This window comes from Falco rusticolus, chromosome W (assembly GCF_015220075.1).
Source record: "Falco rusticolus isolate bFalRus1 chromosome W, bFalRus1.pri, whole genome shotgun sequence".
Lineage (NCBI taxonomy): Eukaryota > Metazoa > Chordata > Aves > Falconiformes > Falconidae > Falco > Falco rusticolus.
This window is the reverse complement of record NC_051209.1, coordinates 20138594-20159547: the sequence shown is the minus strand read 5'-3', so window position 1 is coordinate 20159547 and position 20954 is coordinate 20138594. Positions and strand designations below refer to the sequence as shown.

At 38.3% G+C, this 20954-nt stretch overlaps 1 protein-coding gene across 1 annotated transcript in view; it reads left to right on the top strand.

Annotated features, from left to right (window-relative positions):
• Window positions 1-20670, top strand: part of LOC119140728 (A disintegrin and metalloproteinase with thrombospondin motifs 6-like) — a 145904-nt gene extending 125234 nt beyond the window's left edge. Inside the window, exons 21-23 of the mRNA XM_037372261.1 lie at window positions 7030-7206; window positions 8430-8586; window positions 16884-20670. Coding sequence (XP_037228158.1) covers window positions 7030-7206; window positions 8430-8586; window positions 16884-16993 — 444 coding nt within the window. The 3' untranslated portion in view covers window positions 16994-20670. The remainder of the gene's footprint in view (window positions 1-7029; window positions 7207-8429; window positions 8587-16883) is intronic.
• The last annotated feature ends 284 nt before the right edge of the window (window positions 20671-20954 follow it).

Here is a 20954-nt window from a genome sequence, read left to right as displayed (position 1 = left end):
CTTGCATAATCTCCATATGTTCTTCTAAGCTGAAGAAACTACTTGTGGTGGGTTGACCTTGCCTGGCTACCAGGTACCCACCAAGCTGCTCTATCACTCCCCCTCCTCAAATAGACAGGGGGAGAAAAAATATAAGGAAAGGCTCATGGGTCTAGATAAGGGCAGGGAGATCACTCGCCAGTTACTGTCACAGGCAAAACAGACTTGACTTGGGGAAATTAGTTTAATTCATTATCAATCAGAATAGGATAATGTGAAATAAGAACAAATCTTAAAACGCCTTCCCCCCACCCCTCCCTTCTTCCAGGGCTCAACTTCACTCCTGAATTCTCTGCCTCCTCCCCCCTTTAGCGGCACAGGGGGACAGGGAATGGGGGTTATGGTCAATTCATCACACATTGTCTCTGCTGCTCCTTCCTCACACTCTTCCCCTGCTCCAGCATGGGGTCACAGGTCCTGCCAGGTGCCTGCTCCAGTGTGGGCTCTCAATGGGGTCACAGCTTCCTTCAGGGCACATTCACCTGCTGCAGCATGGGGTCCTTCACAGGCTGCAGGTGGATATCTGCTCCACCATGGACATCCATAGGCTGCAGGGGGACAGCCTGCCTCACCATGGTCTTCACCATGGGCTGCAGGGGAAGCTCTGCTCTGGCACCTGGAGCACCTCCTCCCCCTCCTTCACTGACCTTGTTGTCTGCAGAGTTGTTGCTTTCACATATTCTCACTCCTCTCTTCCAGCTGCTGTTACCTAGCAGGTTGGTTTTTTCCCCTTCTTAAATATGCTATCACAGAGGCGCTACCCCTGTTGCTGGTTGGCTCAGCCTTGGCCAGCAGCCGAACCATCTTGGAGCCAGCTGGCATTGGCTCTGTCGGACATGGGGGCAGCTTCTGGCGTTTTCTCATAGAAACCATCCCTGTAGCTCCCCCCCCAACTACCAAAACCTTGCCATGCGAACCCAATACACAAATATATTTTTTTCCATTATATACATTGTTGTTCTTTTAACAAAAGAAATATGTGTCAATTTGCTGTACTGCTCAACTGTTTGGTTTTGTTCTGTAAGGAATAATGACTGAAATGCCATTTTAGTGAGCTTTTATATCAAGGAAAATTCTTCTAAAATATAATGTGAACTGATATTTTTTTCTCATTAATTTATCATACAGATGCTTTTGTTCATAATCCAAATCTCTTTGAATAATCCACTATCATAAAACAGATAGTCATTCCCAGCCCATACCTGAATCTGTCTCTAGTTTTTTCAGCTTTAAGATTAAATATTTTTTTGAATCAGTTCTGTAAAAAGTTGTCAGCTTTATAGCCTGAAACCTGTAGGTAAGTAGTTTCAGCAACTTTTCTCAGTGTAGACCAGGACCTCAAGAAACCTGGAAATGAAATTGAATCTTAAAGTGTGTCTTGTTCTACATGCAGAACAATATTAATTTTTTTTTACCCCACTGTTAGGCAGCATTTCACACAAGAAGTAGGGCACCATAATCAAGTTAGAAAAGGTTTTAAATGGTCCTTGTCCCATCCTGAAAAGGTACAGTATATTCCAGCCCTTTGAAAATTAATCTCACTTGGAAAAAGTAGAAAGGAAAGGAGTGAGAAGGAAAGAATGGATGAGTAGAAAGAGATGTTCAGTTGAACTCTTTCATACCATATCCATGGCATTGATAGATTGCAAGTTCTTTGTGTGCATTATCGTGATACTTTATTTCTGATTGGAATATCTAGGCATCATCTCAAGTTACAGAGCCATAAATATATGTTGACTATATACTATTCCTCTTTAGCTACTTCCGCTAGATTTTGCTCACTAATATATCATTCTTAGATCCATCAACATTGCCTGCCTTGTAAGAAGCTTGAACAGCTTTTAAAGGCCTTCACAACTAGGCTTTTATGTAACAGGAGTGTGTTATAATTTTGAACAAAAGCGTTCTAATCTAAAAGATTAAAGCTCTGCTGAGCTTCTGGTTGTGGTGGTATTTTGTCAGGATTGTGAAAAAGTGCTGACTTCTTTCTGGTATGAATTTTGCCTGGTGTAGCTTGGCAGAGTGTCTTGACTGATGATACCATTTTAAAACAATTAAGAATAATTGCTTTTTTTTCCTGTTCAGTGTTCCAGAAATATAGTGTATTTAAATCCCTATAGTGATATACATTTAACATATATATATATATGTATTTATATAATTTTCTGATTGAAGCATGAAAATATGAAAATGAAAACAAGAGTAAACTCAAAAAGTGGAAGAGTTGAATACTTCTTCCATCGAAGCCAATGCTAATTTTCTCTGGAATGCAAGTTCTAAAGCTTTGGTTTTATAGTCAAAACAAACAATACTTGACACAAATTAAGCAGTTTTAGAACTTTTATATGATAATGCACTTGAGCATCAATATAGTCATAAATTTTTTAGTCTTCAATGATAATTAGCAAGAAATTCTATATCTTTTTGGTCAGAGAAACAAAAGCATTTTGTTCAATGTAGGGATTAAATAATGTCCTTAGGAGAATATAAAAGGGCTTATATCAAATAGTAATTAAAGGTAACAGTGGCTTGCCTAGCAGAATGTAGTCATTCTCAAGGTAACATCAGTTTTGCCATAAATTTTTTTTACTCTTTGCAGTAGTTGAGCTTTGACTGAATTATTCTGCCCACTGTAAATTACTTATTTTATACTTTTACAGATAATAAAATATAAACCAGCAAAAAATAATCTAATGATTTCTTGGGAAAAGCCTTATCAGACAAGCACATTTACTTTGCATTCATATTGCCATTAGTCATGACTTCCACTGAGTGAGTCAAAAATTCTAGAAGCATGTGGTAATGGGAGACAGTGTTTCCTGGGTTTTGTGTGTCTGTGTATTATGTCTTTCATTTGCTGTGGAGACATATTTTTTTTGTTAAATTATACTGATGCTTTTATTTTGGCAATTCAGTATTATTACAGGCACCTATTTCCTTACTTTACTTTGATTTATGGGGACAGGATGTAGTCCATCTTATTTAGAGGAATTTTGACTATGACTCCAGAAAAGTGGGTTTTTTAAGGGATGTTCTTTTCTTCTGGTTGCAATAACTGAAAGATTTTTCTCAAATGGCAGCTTAGACATAGATAAAAGAATGTGTCTTCAAGCCAGACAAGAAAATGGATGCACCTAAACTCAAATTTTGATCCTCAAAATCTTGCTTCACACTCTAGAGATTATGAAACTCCATAGGCACATTGGGTTTTGACATTTATTCACTGATTATTGGAAGTTCTACTTGCCTGTCTTGACACATAAGAGAATCTGAGTGCCAACCTCTTGCCAAAGCCACACAGTGATTCACACACTAGACATTTCTTTACGTATCTTCTCCAAAGGCCTCAATTTATAAGTCATTTTTAGAGCACATCTAATTAACCGAGTTCCACATGAGGTACAGCAATAGCTACTGGTCTATTTTAAGAGTTGGCTGGTGATAGCTTGCTTTTTTGCATTTTTATAATATTGCAAGTTTTAGAATGCAACACCCAGAGTGCAGAACACAGCTCTGTGCAACTCAGGGGTTTCAAGTCTCTGTGTCTCCTGCTGTTCTACAAAGTGAACTGATCACTAATCTGTAGACTACTCTTGCAATGGCAGGCAGGTCCTTTCAACCTTGTCTCTTTTCTGTTTGCTTTTCACGGTATACTCAGTGTCTGGGAAGAGGAGACTGAGTGCAAGCGATTTTGAGCACTCAGCTAGGAAGAGGCACTTGCTTCTAGAGCCTGCTTAAGTCTTATGCATTTTATATGAAATATTTGTGGGAGGAAATACATGCAACATTTAATGGAATTTGGACCAGAACTGAGGAGTCGTGATCATGATGCCAAAGACCTGACATATTCATTGTAATTCTTTTTTGGTCTCTATTTAGCATTAATATTTAATTTTTTTCCAGTTCAGCCAGAGAGATAGAGATCTTTTTTCTCTTCCCTCCCTCCTTCCCCCAGTTTTCTAGTAGGCAGGTACTTAGGGTACACAAGATTTGGGGTTTAAGTCCCTTCAGCATGAGGACTGAACTTTGCTATTCTGTATGAGAATTCTGAACACTGAACTATTGTAGATAAGGAGGCAGTACCTTGACAGGAAAGGCTAGAATAGGGCAGGAAAGGAAAGGTTAGGTTTTAAGGAAAGTGTTTATATATCCACTTTGCAGTTCTGGATTATAAAGTCCAAATGGAGGACCTATATCTTTGCAGCCAAGTTTAAGATCCGAAATCTAAGCAGAGATAAGATTTAGGATAAAACCTGTCCATTCTGTATTGACTAGTTTAGGTGACTCCCACTGAGAGATTTTCTTAAAGATCTTCTTTTGAGGTATCTCAGAATCATAGAATGGTTTGGGTTGGAAGGGATCTTAAAAATCATCTAGTTCCAACCCTCTTGCCATGGGCAGGGACACCTTCCACTAGACCCACTAGACCAGGTTGCTCAAAGCCACATCCAACCTGGCCTTTGAACACTTCCAGGGAGGGGGTATCTACAGCCTCTCTGGGCAGCCTGTTCCAGTGCCTTACCACCCTCACAGTAAAGAATTTCTTCCTAATATCTAATCTAAATCTGTCCTCTTTCTGTTTAAAACCATTACCCCTCATCCTATCACTATACTCCCTGATAAAGAGTTCCTCCCCATCTTTCCTATAGGCCCCCTATAGGCTGCTATAAGGTCTCCTTGGAGCCTTCTCTTCTCCAGGCTGAACAACCCCAACTCTCTCAACCTGTCTTCATAGGAGAGGTGCTCCAGCCCTCTGATCATCTTCATGGCCCTCCTCTGAACTTGCTCCAACAGGTCCACATCCTCATGGCTGGGGGCCCCAGAGCTGAATGCAGTACTCCAGGTAGGGTGTCATGAGAGTGGAATAGAGGGGGAGAATCAACTCCCTTGACCTGCTGGCCACACTTCTTCTGCATGCATCCCAGGATTCAGTTGGCTTTCTGGGCTGTGAGCGCACATTGCCAGCTCATATTCAGTTTTTCATCCACCAATACCCCCAAGTCTTTCTCCTTAGGGCTGCTCTCAATCTCTGCCCAGCCTGTATTCCCATGTTTGGGATTGCCCCAACCCACAGGCAGGACCTTGCACTTGGCCTTGTTGAACTTAACCTCTCTAGCCTGTCCAGGTCCCTCTGGATGGCATCCCTTCCCTCAGGCATGTCAAGCATACCACTCAGCTTGCTGTCATCCACCGAAGAGGGTCCCCTGTGGAGAGTCGGCCAAGTCACGACAATCACACCAATATGGCTACATGCCGTGCTCACTTTATTAAACAAACAGGTCATATTTATAACTTAAACCGACCGCTCACACGACTCTACACAAAGGTGATTGGATAAAAGTCTCTGGCCATGTGGGCGTCCCTGTTGCTGATTGGTGAGCATGCTGCAGGCGCCTGATCAGAGTGTGCCGATGAGAGTGTGTTGATTTCTCAGTTCCCAGGACTTGCTCTGCACCTGGCTTCTTGTTTGTGCATAGCTTTTTTTCTTTCTCACACTGCTTGTTCCCAGGACAATTTAAAGTTGCTCTGCAGCTTCAACTAACAGGCCTGGGTTGTCCAACCCAGACAATGGTAACATATGTCCTCGGTCCTCTAAAAATCCCTCTACAATCCACAGACTTGCTGAGGGTACTCTCACTCCCACTGTATATGTGTGTGTATATATACACCTTTACATATGTATAGGGTATATTGATACCTTACATAGTACTGTGGAACTGCTTTAAAGTGTCTTTAAGTTAGGTAGAGATGCTTCAGAATTAGGCATACAACAGTAAAATTTGGTTGACTCAAGTAATTTTCTGAAAATGAATCTTATGGGTTTTTCTTTTCCCCCCAATTATATAATCACCTGTTTTGATGGGTGGAAGGTCTTCGATGTGCTACCTCTTGAATTTTGCTTCAGTTCCACATAGTGTTATTTCCCAGATAATGTTTTGTTTCTGCAGCTACTTTCATATTAAAGGCAGTTCCACTCTTGGCAGGTTTAGCATAATCTGCGTGTAGGATTTGTGACATCAGAAACTGATTCTGATTCAAATACTGCACATATGCTTATGGGATAAAGGTTAACATGCCTATAGGGATTTCTAAAATTTTGCTTGCAAAAACTCCTGCTAAACTGTTAATGTGGGACTGATTTGGGAAGGTCTTAATTTTCTTAGCCCTTGTCTCTTCACCATTTTGCAGTTATGCTGGTGTAAATGACAGTTAATAGTAGGAAAAAGGAAGGAGAAGATGGGGGGAACCAATATGAAGAAAGAGGACAAAAAGCAGAGGTCTTCAGACCTGCTTCTTTTCAAATTACTGTTTTATTATCTGCTTGCTGTTAGAATGAGCAGAGGAATGATAAAAGGAGGAAAAACAAGAACTGTGTGAAAATAATTAAAATTTAAATAGGAGAGAAAAGCATGCACTGTAGGGAAGAGGGTACAGTATTTCTATCTGAACCAATAATCTGGTTTCTGTGTAGTACAGTAAAGCATTTATCTTCCCATATGTTTATTGAGGAAAGGTATTCATTGTAGCTCAGTGGTCTGTAAGTGAGGTGAAGAAAGACTATACTATGGTTGTATTAACAACAGAGTTCTACTTTTAATTTCTGAATTGCACACTCAAGTTTGTTTCATAATAATGTTACATGTGGCAGACCTTTCTACTTTGCAGCAAAGTGCTTTTCTTAAACCTAATCTAAAGACTTTTTATATAAAAAAGTAAATAGTAACACAGTAGCCTAAATATAAATAGCAAAGGAAATCTGCTTTTATCAAATTAAAACTTATAAAAACTTTAACTTAATAAAGCAATCATCAGTCACCTTGCTTGTATTTCTAAGCATTTTTAAATTATCATTATAATCTTGGGGAAATTGTGATTATAGTTTAATTATAAGAACATAAATATATTCTAATTTCCATACTAGCATTTCTGTCACATTTATTGACTTTTAACTGAGATTTTAATTATTCATTTTTATAAATATTTTTTTAGTGCACACCAAAGTGTGGCCCAGGATTCAAACACCGAATTGTTTTGTGCAAAAGCAGCGATCTTTTAAAAACCTTTCCAGCCACACAATGCCAAGAAGAAAGCAAACCTCCAGTCCGCATCCGCTGTAGTTTAGGTCGATGTCCTCCTCCTCGCTGGGTTATTGGAGACTGGGGACAGGTAAGATAGTACATATAAGTATTTATTGCTGTTAGTCTCCTACACATTAGTACCTCTAAGGATAAGATGTTGCTGGACGTGGATAAGAGATGGTTCCCATGACTGAAGCAAAAGCTTGTCCCCTGTTTGTCTCAGATTGATATGTTATTTTGAATGATAGTTGTCTGCTGAACTATAAAGGATTTGTTGACAGTATTCTAGTTTCTACTGGATGAGTTCTTGTATGCATTTTTGAAAAAATTAAATAGTCCTTATTACAGCTTTTTAGAAGGGGATTTGGGGATACAGCAATGTTGCAAGGTTTAGTATTTTTAAAACACATTTAACACAGTTGAGAAACATAATGGAAATACAAAGGCAATTAAAATTTTACTAAGGTATATAGCCACCCAAAAAAATTTCTGAGATCTATATAATTTTATATAAAATACACTTAATTGCCAGACAGGCATCTAAATCGTTACAGCACATGCTGAATGGTGCTGCCATTATGCAGAGTTTCTAAATAGGATATACTGAATTTCCTTCTTTCATTATGTTTTTGCATCTCAATTATGATTAGTGGCCTGTTATTAAACAATAATTTGATATTTCAGTTTCTAAGTTTCCTGTGCCACTAATGAAAATAAAACACTTTAGCTTAACTAACCAAGGGACAATAATTTGTGGTATTACAGTCTAATTGACTTTTCTTTTATGCTAGTTGTCCAGGTGTGCATTTATCTTAAATTGATATGTCCTAAAGCCACTGTTTAGTTATAGAACTTTTAAAATATTTTTAAACAGCAAAGTATTTTTGTCTGAAAGATACTTTCCTTTTTCCACAAAAAGTCTTCTAGCAGATTTGAATTCTTGCTCTTGATTTTTTTAGTTTGTTCTAAAGTAAATGATTTCTCTCTTGAAAACATGCACTTAAACTATGACATGATATATGAAATAGTGTAAATTATATTCTCATAATTCAAATCCAAATCGTTCAGGGAGATAACATTGCATTATGTTTAATTTTCTTTGAAAGACAAGTGGTTGCATATACTGCCAAAAAAACCCCAAACATCAAAGCTATTTTATGAATATTATTTTATGTATTAAGCAAATCTCTTCACATGCTTTTGTTTTTTTAATTTGTGTATGTTTACTGTTCCTGATTGCTTTCCTGTTATCTTGTTTTATATTTAAAAATTGGATCCAAGTTGTTTTACTTTTTTATCTCTTATTTTTAGTGTTCTGCACAGTGTGGTCTTGGGCAACAGATACGAACAGTACAGTGTCTCTCATACACTGGACAAGCATCCAATGAGTGTCCAGAAACACTTAGACCTCCATCAATGCAGCAGTGTGAAAGTAAATGTGACAGTACTCCCATTTCCAACACAGAAGGTAAGTTTGCCATTATAATATAATTTATTCTGGAAAGAGTAAGGTGACATGGTCAGTATTAGTGCATTAATTTATTAGTGAAAGTCTACATTACATCATCTCAGACTGTGAATGAATTTTTTACAATTATTTTCTAATTAGTCATTGTAGTTCAAAGGTGAAGTCAATAAAAACCTAAATACAGGTTCTTCATTTAAAAAAAAAACACCTTAAAAATATATAGCCTAAGTCATGGAAAGAATACTATAATTTTGTGTCATTAATTTTCCAGTCTCTTTATTGGTTCAATGGAAATGTCCATCATAGCAGGGGGAGCATTATATACTTCTCATCCACTGAACTGTTACCTGCTCCATCAGTGGTTAACATAATACAGGGGCAAAAATATTTGATCATTAGTTCATTGACAGACTGGGACTACAGATTTAATGCTACACGGTGCTACAAGCCTGTTCTTATACATTGACTTACTTCTCAGCTTCTTCTAATTAACGTTTAATTTCTTGGATTTATAACGCTTTTTTGGAATAATTACAGTATTTTTACATGATACAGCCTAATTTAATCAGATTATTAACTAACTTCATATCATATTTTTACTAGAGGATATATTAGATAATAATGTCAAAGAATCATAGAATCATAGAATGGTTTGGGTTGGAAGGGATCTTAAAAATCATCTAGTTCCAACCCTCTTGCCATGGGCAGGGACACCTTCCACTAGACCAGGTTGCTCAAAGCCACATCCAACCTGGCCTTTGAACACTTCCAGGGAGGGGGTATCTACAGCCTCTCTGGGCAGCCTGTTCCAGTGCCTTACCACCCTCACAGTAAAGAATTTCTTCCTAATATCTAATCTAAATCTGTCCTCTTTCTGTTTAAAACCATTACCCCTCATCCTATCACTATACTCCCTGATAAAGAGTTCCTCCCCATCTTTCCTATAGGCCCCCTTTAGGTACTAGAAGGCTGCTATAAGGTCTCCTTGGAGCCTTCTCTTCTCCAGGCTGAACAACCCCAACTCTCTCAACCTGTCTTCATAGGAGAGGTGCTCCAGCCCTCTGATCATCTTCATGGCCCTCCTCTGAACTTGCTCCAACAGGTCCACATCCTCATGGCTGGGGGCCCCAGAGCTGAATGCAGTACTACAGATGGGGTCTTACCAGAGCGGAGTAGAGGGGGAGAATCAACTCCCTCGATCTGCTGGTCATGATTCATGCTTCTTTTGCATGCAGCCCAGGATTCGGTTGGCTTTCTAGGCTGCAAGCACACATTGCAGGCTCATGTCCAATTTTTCATCCACCAATACCCCCAAGTCTTTCTCCTTAGGGCTGCTTTCAATCCATTCTCTGCATAGACTATATTTGTTCTTGGGATTGCCCCAACCCACAGGCAGGACCTTGCACTTGGCCTTGTTGAACTTCATGATGTTCATGAGTTGGCCAGGCATGAGCCAGCTCCTTACTGACAGCCATGCAGCCTCATTAGCACACTACTTTACTTGAGCTAATAAGTCCTATGAAGAATTGAGGGGAAAAAGATATATAGCACAATCTCTTCCAGTAGATACAGTTCTCAACAGATTGCCACTTAGCACTCCATGTTTGCTTTTGTCCCATATTGAAGGTATTTACTGGAAACCACTGGTTATTTGTAAGCGGTTAAGTGGCTCAAAAGTAATGTAATCTCAAAGTTCATTTAACAATTTAAAATGCCTACATCCCTTCAGAAGGAACCTAGTTGCAATCCATGAAATACTAAGGGTGCCCTATCCCAAAATTAGACAAAAAAATTGTCTTCAAAGTATTTTTTTCCTATATTTTGGCAAGCATTTCTTAAATATATATCCTAAATTATAAACATTTCAAAGCTATTAAATGCTGAATTTAAGAAGCGCAAACTATGAGTGTTTGCAGAATAATGTGCATGTATTGCACATTTTTTGCTTATACTTTTGCTTTAAAAAAATCCTCTTAGGCACAAGAGGAGCTGACATCTCTCATGTTTGTAAAGTGTTACCCTTTAAACAGGGAAGCATTTTTTTTCCAGCATACTAGAGATGATGGAAAGCTTTTAAGATTTCAAGAACTAACTAATCCTAAAGAGCACAACTATTTTTTGAAAGATAATACTTTCTAAGCAAAAAGTATTTGAGTTCTGGTATTTCCTTGTGGATGTATTTGTGAAAGGAGTATTCAGTGCCTGTATGTATGCATCTGTCTCCATGTACAATGGGATGTGAACTGTGTATCTATATTTGGATTTCAGGGAAAGATTCAGACCTCTCAGAGGGAGTGTTCTGCCCCTTGGGAGTCCATGTGTATAGCAGAGCATATCTGCTTGCACTCAGAGACTTTGTCCATATGCCATCTAGTAGAACTGCTTTGTGCTTTGGGCCCCACTGTGAGGCAAAAGCAACTTCAATAACAGTTCATTGTTTTGCAGCAGGGTCAGACTAACTGAGGGGATTCCCTTCCCGTTTCAAACCCCAGTGAACCTCCTGGTTCCCTTCACTACCAAATTCCATTGCTTGCAGCCTATGAGACCCATTTATTGACTTCAGGACAATTTAATTTTGGTAACCCAAAATAAGTACATACATGTCATTCAGAAAGCTTGAGCCACTCAGCAGTATAATGATTGTGTTAGTAAAGTTTAAAAGCACTCTCTTGGGGAAAGTAAAGGTTTACATAAAATGAGTCAAATTTGTGGGGATATAGAAATAGTAAAAGAAAGTTACAATATATCTTGTCACATTTTACATCTGCTTTAGCTCTTTGTTTTCTTTAAACTCTTTGTTGGAGATTTAGAATATTGTAGACAAGGTTTTGACAGACTGCTACTGATGAGAGTAGCATTACATTTGTTGTTGGAAGTGAACTACAAGCAGCATGTCCCACACAATTTGAAATATATTTGGAATGATTTTATTCTCTTAAGAGTATGTGTGTGTGTGTGTATGCTGAATGTAGACTGCTAATGGCCATCTGAAAGTTTACCTGAAAAATTATTTTATCTATTTTTATGTCATTTCAGTTTTCCTTGTATTTTTTGATATGTCTTTGCAGTCTCTTTAGCTGAAGGCACAGTGACATTCTATGTTTTTATTACTATAATGTGATACTTAATATCATAATATTGTCTGATCTGGCCACAAAGTTTAGGAGAGATTAATGCATGTAGATTATTTTAACTTATTAACAGTAGTTACTAGGAACAAAAAGGGTTCTGCAAAACCTCTTCTATGCAACAGTCCTATGAATAATAGATATGGTAGCTGATGGCATAGCCTATTTGAAAATTGATTGTTAAAACAGAAGTTGTGGGCAACATTCAGACTATTGTCTCACTGCTGTCCAAATGGCATTGGCTGAACAGGGTCCAGTTTTAGTCAAGAGGAAGAATAACGTAAAGAAATATGAAATAGGATAATTTCAAATCCTACTTTTATCAAAAATGAAGTTAGTGACTTTACCTGTATTTAACTAAATACAATGTATATGAAGGTTGTTTTGGGGATTGAGTGAACTTTTTACATTTCATCAAGATCAAGTGAACTTTTTTTCTCACTTCATTCACACCATCTGTCTCCTATATTCCCAGTCTTCACAAACACAAGGACCTGAAATATTTGTGAAAGATCCCTGACCTCTTTTGGGAAGAGTTTTTGATATAAAATAGTGACCATGTGCAGTTGCTGATAGAGAAATATGTCTGTTTCAACAGGTTACCCCCAACGTCTTTTCTACTAACATCCAAGTCTGTTTCCAAATTGAGAATTAAAAAAGTAGAAAAGTAGTACTTAAAACATTGAGTAGATGGAGTAAAAAATTACAATGAAAGCACTCTATCTGTGTTAATTAAATGAAAATTTACATCGTTTCATGACCTCTACTTGTCTAGCTAGAAGCACGCACATTGCCATTATTGGAAATACCGTTCAGTACAGACCCTTAAGTTCAAACTCACTAAAGCTTTCCTAGGTTCAAATACTAAAAATTCTCATCTGCACATAACTTGCTACTACAGTATGCTTGCAGCATGAACACACTGTCCATAACTACCTGATCTGGAGCAAAAATATTGTACTAGGAGGTCATATGTAGAAGGAAGACAAACGGGAGTAGCTGAAGGATTGTACATTATTATTGTGTTTATTTCACTATTACTTTTTTCTTTTCCTACCAGTTCAGTGTGTTGTCTGTTGTCTCTTTCATGTTTGGTTTACAGACATCTTGGGAGTCAAGAACTGTTGTTCTGTCAAGCCTTGGAGCAACAGCATCCTAGCCTCTAGTCTTCACTTCCAGATATCAGATCAATACAAAATATGATAATAGTCAAAGTACTGCTAGTTTCTCTCCATTTTATTCACATTTTCTTTATAGCTGTTGTAATTTGAGAAAGATTGTAGGAGGAAGCCAGTATCAAATGCAACCTTAAAACAGTAAAAATTTACAGCATTCTTTTGAGACAAATTATTTTCTGAGAAATTAATCTAATATCATTCTTCCCACCACTTCATTTTTGCAATTCAAACTTGTGGGTTTTGCTTTTTCTCCATATACATCTCTTCCATCTTCCTACGCATGAAGCAAGGTTCCTTGCCAAAGTCCTATTTTAATATCAGTCTGAAAGAAACTGTGCAAATGGTTTTAACTAAAAAAACCCTATCAGGCATCTATCACAATGTTCTCTCCAGTGTAAAGCAAATCTGCAGTAACAACATCTGAGCTGTAGAACCTGAGTGTACCATTGAGCTCTCAGATACAGCCATATCTCCAGCTATAATCAGAATAAGAACTGGGCATGGACCAAACTATTCCATTCCATATTCCCACCTTCTTTCGACAGAAAGGAAACTGAGCCAGAGGAGAACCACAGCATACTCCATCAGTGCTCCTGTAATGCGCATCCACAAGTTACTTTAGATACAATCTGTGTGGGATGGAAAAGAAGTAAACCTGCCCGTTTTAAACTAATTGGTTCTTGAAGCCAAGCACTGCACACTAGGCAATCCCTGATTGGTGGTTACCTACCAGCAATTAACAGCAAGGTGTTGCCTTTCCTTGGCGCCATCCTTTGCGCCATCCGTCTCCCACTCCCCCGTGCTCTGCAAACATGCCCCATCATGTTAATTGTTGTCTAGACAAGCTCGAGCACATTCCCCTCAGCTAACTGATTGCCATGCGTGGTCCTAGTTTCCAGCCCGCTCCTGCATCTCCCCCTTCCTGTTGCACAAAAGAACCCCTGAAACCGAGCAAAAACAAGGCACAAGTAATAGAACAAATAAAAAAAAACAACTAAGACATATTATCAATGTCAAAATAACCCACTGTCTTTGTTCCGTACAGTTTTACAATTTCCCCTTTTTGTTTTTGAAGAGCTAGTACCAGGTTTGCCATGTCCCGCAGGGCCCTTGCAAACATGACAGCAACCAAGGTAATAGCAAACAAACAATACTGCCAATTGAGTGAATGGATGCCAAAAAGGCTGACATTTTCTCAGATTTTGTTAACATGTTGCTGCAATGGGGCGCCTAAAATCCACGCAGCACATACCATCAAAATCCTCACAGCCATGTCCTTGAACCAACAACAAAAAGCAGTGGCAATTTTGACTCACATTCTTAACTGCCTACCAAACAAGGTGATTTAACTCTTTAATGCTTTCCCTGCTGTTACTCTGGATAAGAGAAGAACCGCTGCCACACGTTCCCATCATAGCCTCCTACTACATTAGCATCTACAGAAAGACAATTATCGACAAAGTGTAAACAATATCATCTTCTATTGGATTAACATTATACATAGATGGAAGGGCACACCAAACAAGAACTGGTTCAGTCAAAAAGTTCGAAACATCGCATGCCTTCTCTGAACATACCTCTGGGGTCATTCCCTTCATTCCCTCTCTTTTTTATGCAAAGAGAAATACTTTACCATAACAGAGAAGCCCTTATTTACATCTCTGAGCCCAGACACAAACCGCAGCTGTATGCGCCACCAGGCTCATGGCAGAAATCATTCATGCAGTTACATAGCTATATATCTCTACAAGTATGCAGACACCTATTAAACACTAGATAACCATATTTATCTTTCCTATTCTCCTTCACGATACCTAGTTGTTCTCTCATTATGAATCCTCCCTTCCCCCACTGCTTTGCTTAACTCTTCAACAGCCTCGTATTGCACAGGCTGCCACTCTCGAGGTTGATCTGTCTGATAAAATACTGAACATGCCCTAGCGACTCCCAAAACCCATCACTTAAGTGTTTCCCACTTGCATTCCTGCCACCAATCCCTCAGACCCCCTTTCACCCTCCCCAAAAATACAATCAATGCATCAGGAGAGACGAGGGGGTGGGGAAAAGGTCTAGTTCCTTTTCCATATCTATAGGACCTGGATCAAAAGGTTTATCAGTGTCAATAAAATCATTGTCCGAGTTGTCCTGTTCCCGTGCTTGCTCCTGTGTTGTGAGGGTCGCTGCAATCAGTGACAGAAGCTTTGGGGGCAGAGGAGGTGTGGACAGAATCGCCATCGCTGACGGTGTCTTGAGAAGAGTCGCACTGTCGGTGGAATTTACAGCTTCCTCTGGTTTAGCACCGATAGTAGAATTAGTCCACACTTGGCAAAGAGTAGTCAGAATTTGCCACCAAGATGTTAAATGCATTCCCGACACGGAGTTCCCCTCCGCGGCAGCATCATACAATTGGCTGCTGTATGTACACACTTTCATTCTTTCAAAGTCTCTAAAGTTTCTTGGCTGCTCACCTGTCTCGATGAATACAGGTGTTATCCTCGGGGTTTAGGTTGTCCGCCTGGTCCAGACAGCAAGACGATCGTTCAGCCAAGACGTCTCCTCTGGAACGCAGCCCTCTTCCACGAGCTGTCTTTTTTTACCGACCAGTTCCATCCTTATTCTTCCAAGGCTTTGGAACACCACCATAGGGTGTTCCCTATGAGGAACCATTTGAGGAGATTGAGGCACGGACTCTCTGATCTGACTAGAAGACCCTTTATGAGTCCATATATGTCTCTTTCTGGGGACGAAACCTGATTCCCCATTACGGATTTCCCACAGCTCACCTCTCAACTCCGGAGGGATTTCAGGCCGGCTCCTGCTTCCTTTCAGCAGATCATTCAATGTTCTGTGGGATTCGCTACATGTCGCTCAGATAGGCGATTCGAGAGCCCTTCACGTTGGATCCTTAAACACATCACGTCGGGGTCAACAATTTGCGGCGAATGAAGAGATGGGACGAAGCTTGATGCAAGCAAATGTCAATTTATTGTACAGAAGCACGCGTTTTTATACACTTTCAGAAGCTGCGTGTTTTAAACTAATTGGTTCTTGAAGCTAAGCATTGCATACTAGGCAATCCCTGATTGGTGGTTACCTACCAGCAATTAACAGCAAGGTGTTGCCTTTCCTTGGCGCCATCCTTGGCGCCATCCGTCTCCCACTCCCCCGTGCTCTGCAAACATGCCCCATCATGTTAATTGTTGTCTAGACAAGCTCGAGCACATTCCCCTCAGCTAACTGATTGCCACGCGTGGTCCTAGTTTCCAGCCCGCTCCTGCATAAACCTTCCTCTTCGTGGTTGAGCTCTTGTTCTCCTTTCCTGGAAGTGTTACCTGCCAGTATGACAAGGGTTGCTGAGGCAGTAAGCCCAGCATATAGGGAAAACACAAGTATGAATAAAAGCTCTTGCATGTCTATTACAGGCATAAAAATGGCTTTTCCTCTTGCACAACAGACAGCATGGATGTATGGAACCAAACCTAAAGTATAATCTACCATTCAGCCCAGTCATTTAACTCACAATGTTGGTGCCTTTATTTATAACACTTATTTTCTCCACCCCTGTTAGCTGCAATGCATATTCTATTTCAAGAATTCTTACAAATGCACGGGCATGGTACCAAATAGTGCAAATCCTGTTAGATTTTGGATAACCACTCATGGATGAATAAAATAACTCCTGCAAAAGGATATAAAAGTATTGTAAGAAAAATGACTCTTATTTCCTAGCTGTCTAAAGTGATCATTTATCCCAATAAATGATAATTCTGTCAAGACAAAGTGGGCATACTTCTAAATGTCTGGGAGAGAAGCCCTGCAAACATTTTTATGGATTTTTAAAATATATTGTGTGCACTAGGCTGGACTAGAAAGAGTAGTTACCAAGAGGGCAAGGTGGATGGATAGAGAAGCAGCATGCTAAATGTCAAATTTTCTTTGAACTTTAATTTTTATTTGTGATTTTTTCTCTTTTTTTGCCCTTAATTATTAGAGTGCAAAGATGTGAACAAAGTGGCATATTGCCCACTGGTGTTGAAGTTCAAGTTCTGCAGTCGAGCATACTTCAGACAGATGTGCTGCAAGACCTGCCAAGGACACTGACCCACAGAAAGCATGAGAATGTGCCTTGTTATTATTGTGGGAAAGTGTCCATCCAAGAGAGCCACACAGCAGAATGAAACTGACGTCCTTGCAAATGCATTACCCTGTGGAAAACGCAACCACTGGTCAGCCCCAGCTGACAGATTTTCAATATTATTTTAACTTCTGTGAAGTGGGATTTATTCATCCAAAGTGCTGGACACAGTATAAGGAGGGCATGCCAAATTGGAAAGATCCACACAGCACATAGAGAATAGCTTACTGTGGAACATTTGTGTTCTTTTGACTAAATCAAATAGTCTGTTTACCTCCATTGACCATTAAAATAATTTTTATTATGGACTTAGCAATGACACTGAATCCATTTCTATTTAAAACTTTTTAAAATGTAGCTGTTATGACTTGGTCTACTATGGAAGTAAAGAATCATCAACAAATATTAAGTCATAGCTTAAAAATGTTAACTATTTTATCTCACAACACAGCACCACAATTTAAATCATAGAATGAGCTTGGAAATGTTATTTAAGGAGCAAAAATTAGAACATGTATTTTTCCCTCATTCCACCTAATTCCCTTTGGAGTAATTCATATTTCCTGAATACTGCTGTGAGCCATATATAAAGCTATGCTAAATAGAACAACCATGAGGGACTTAGTTTTAAGAGGTGCAACATTTATTGCAGTGATGCATGAAATACAAGTGTGCTATGAAGCGAAATGAAATCTGTGTTGCAGGTTTATAGCCATCTTACCATTGTAAAAGTTAGCTGAGATTTCCACTGAAAGGGAACATATTTCAGTATCATGGAGGAGGCAGACTCCAATAATGATGAAGACCATATTGCCAGCTCCTTCACTACTACCATACAGGTTACTTAGAATTTTCACTTTGACTCCAGCTCATTTTTGTTTACAACACCACCCACAAAGAAAATACAACTTTGTGGGCATCTAAATCTGGTTTACATGTTACTTTTGATTCTCCAACACCAAGGAGTTCCAGTGCAAAAGATAAGCCTACTGTGTAATAGCAACAATTCTTTGCAAAGCTGAAAGTTAAAATGGATTCCAGATGTTCTCTTCTTTGATACCATAGCAGAAGGGCATTTGTTTATGAGAAAGAATATGTAAATGTGCAGTTCAGGAGACAACATCTGAGTGGGCAAGGATTACAACCAAAGAATAAGAGACTTGTGGAGATATCTAGGTTCTGTTCAAATAGGAAGTCAAAAGTGTGCTTGAGCCAAGAGGCCTGTTGGGCTATCAGGAGAAAGGCACACTGAAAAGGAGTGGCTAGAATGAAGTCTGGCCACCTTCACGGCCAGGTACATATTTAAAGTTGGACCATATGTAAAGCTAGGGAAAGCTTTCAGTGTGAGACTGGAACAAACTCATGCCTCTAGATTAGTAGCTAGATGCCTTAACTATTTTGCTGCCATACTCCACTTATTTCATATTACTGTATTTTTAATATTCACCAAATACTTTGCATTTTTAAACATTAAACCAAACTACGTAGGCAAGTTCCATTCAAGAATCTACCATAAAAAAGTTTAATGTCATGCTCCTCTTCCCATTCATTTTTCAGTAACAGACTCAACAAGGAGATAAAGAAAGTGGGTACTTGTTTATATTAATATATTGTACTTGAAAACTTGCAGTTTGCAGCAGGTACTTGATGAATGTGCTTTTGTGTCCAACTATGCCTCCTTTGTTGTAGTGCAATTAAAATTATGTGAACAATGTTCACATAATGTTACACACGTTACAAATTCTAACTCAAATAGCACTTTTTTAAAAAAGTACTCTTTGTAGTGAAAAATAATTTCAAAATATCATGAGATTGGAGTGTATTGGTGTATTTTACAAATAACAAGCCAAATGTGTTGCACACTATTTACTAATGTAAATTAACATGGAGCAATAGATATTGTTAACAGGACCCATACTATGAAATGCCCCCAACATATTGACAATCTGTCTGTGGGGTTTTGTGTAGCCCATGAGTTCATGACCATTGGATTTCTGTCATCTGCTACCTCTTGCCAGTATTTCCACTTCTATATGCCTGTGACCAGTGGAATTAATTTTCAGTTGGCTTGCATGTATTCACAAATGCTTATCTACTGCTCTCATCACCATATGAACAACTCCTGTTAAAACTGACACCAGTAGATAAAAAAAAACAATCTTTAGGAGCTGCACATATGGATTAAGAGCAGTGTGTAGTCCTTCTCTGTTAAGTGAATCAACTTTCTATATCCTTTTGACAAAACACCTTGGTGCTAGCATACCCTGGTTAGGTCAAAAAAACTATAAAAGGGAAAGGGGTTGCTATGGCATTCTCTAAGCAAGAGGCCTCTTTGTATCAGGTTCCGGTTTTCTCCAGGGCATGATTTTGTTTATCAGCTAACAAGAAAAGGGTTTTCTGTGTATTCAAAAGAAAACTTTTTTCTTTTTACCTCACTTAAGACATTAAAATTGTAAAGAGTATTTCCAAAAAAGCATTTTGCTCTTTTACTGGTGCTAAAACACTAGGGAGTCTGAAGTTTCCTCTGCAACATAACAGTACTGAGATTGGAATTTAAAGAACTCTCTGGAACAACGTTGAATTGTATTGTTAAAAGGAACAAAACACAGAATGTATGTGGATTTACAAACTAAGCAATGCTTCAGACTAAAACCAAAAAATGAAACCTAATTCAAAGAAAAATAATTGGTTTCCATGCCACAGTTCATTGCTGCTGCTACACTGTAGCCATCTATATAATCTAAGCTAAATAGTGTTATATTTTTAAATAGTGACAACAGAACTATTTGTATAGGCTATAAATATGACAAGCCTAGAATCAAATAGTAGAATACTAAATCCAGAAATCCGTCTGGTGCCAGTACTTCCACTGAGAAATACTATCAGCTGAAGATCAAAACAGAAAGAAAATTCTGCAGATTAACCCCTCAAGGTGTATACACCCAAAAATAGTCCATTTTGTTAGAAACTTTGTAATGGAATGAATGTCACATAGATATCTATTAATGCAGTCTGAAATCACCTTTGTATTATTGTGATTAGTTGCTTATTATTTTATACTTGTTATTAATGTGGTACACTGTTACTTTATTATTTTTTGCTTTTGTAAATTATATTCTAATTTATTGTCATGTTTCTTAACACTTCTTCTACATGCATTCTCCTGCTTGTAATGAAAACAAAAATATTCTAACACTTGATGTAGTGAAATTCCACACCAGGCACAGATTTCTGTTTAATATAGATAATTTAGTAAAATAAAACTGCAGCTTTTAAGAATGATACCCATAGTACAGTTGTCTATTCCCTGACTTACTGTTGCTAGAATTCTGTATGCTTAACATTTGCTTCATCAGATGCATCAAAATATATATAAGATGTTTTCTTTCAAGTAACATCTATGTTATGCCAGAATTCTGTCCTTGGCAGCAGCAATGTTTATCATATATAAGCAAAACAAAAAGGAAAAGTCAAGAATGTGATCATGTATATTATTAGATAGTATTTTAGCTTAAGCAGTAAATGTAGATCAAGAATTAAATTAATGGCAGCAAAATATCCTGTACTTCTTGGAATGATTTCATTAACAGCCAGTCAATAATAACAATAACAATAAAATGTCCTTCTTGTATTGAGCTTTTAAGATTTTATCTGAAGGTATAATGTTTTTAAATATAAAAACCAAAGTAATTTCAGAAGACTTGGTGCTTGGGTCACTGTTGCTGGGAGATGCTTCTTTTCTTACCTGATACAGTATAAATATCCTGCATTGAAACATCCGAACAAATCCTATGAAATATTTATTGTTTCTCTAGAATAACAGTTAAAATCTAGTTTAATGAAAATAAGCAATCTACTAATATGAGTAAGATGTTAAAAAAAGTACAGAGAACCTTAAATGTTTTGATAAGGCATTTAATAATTTTG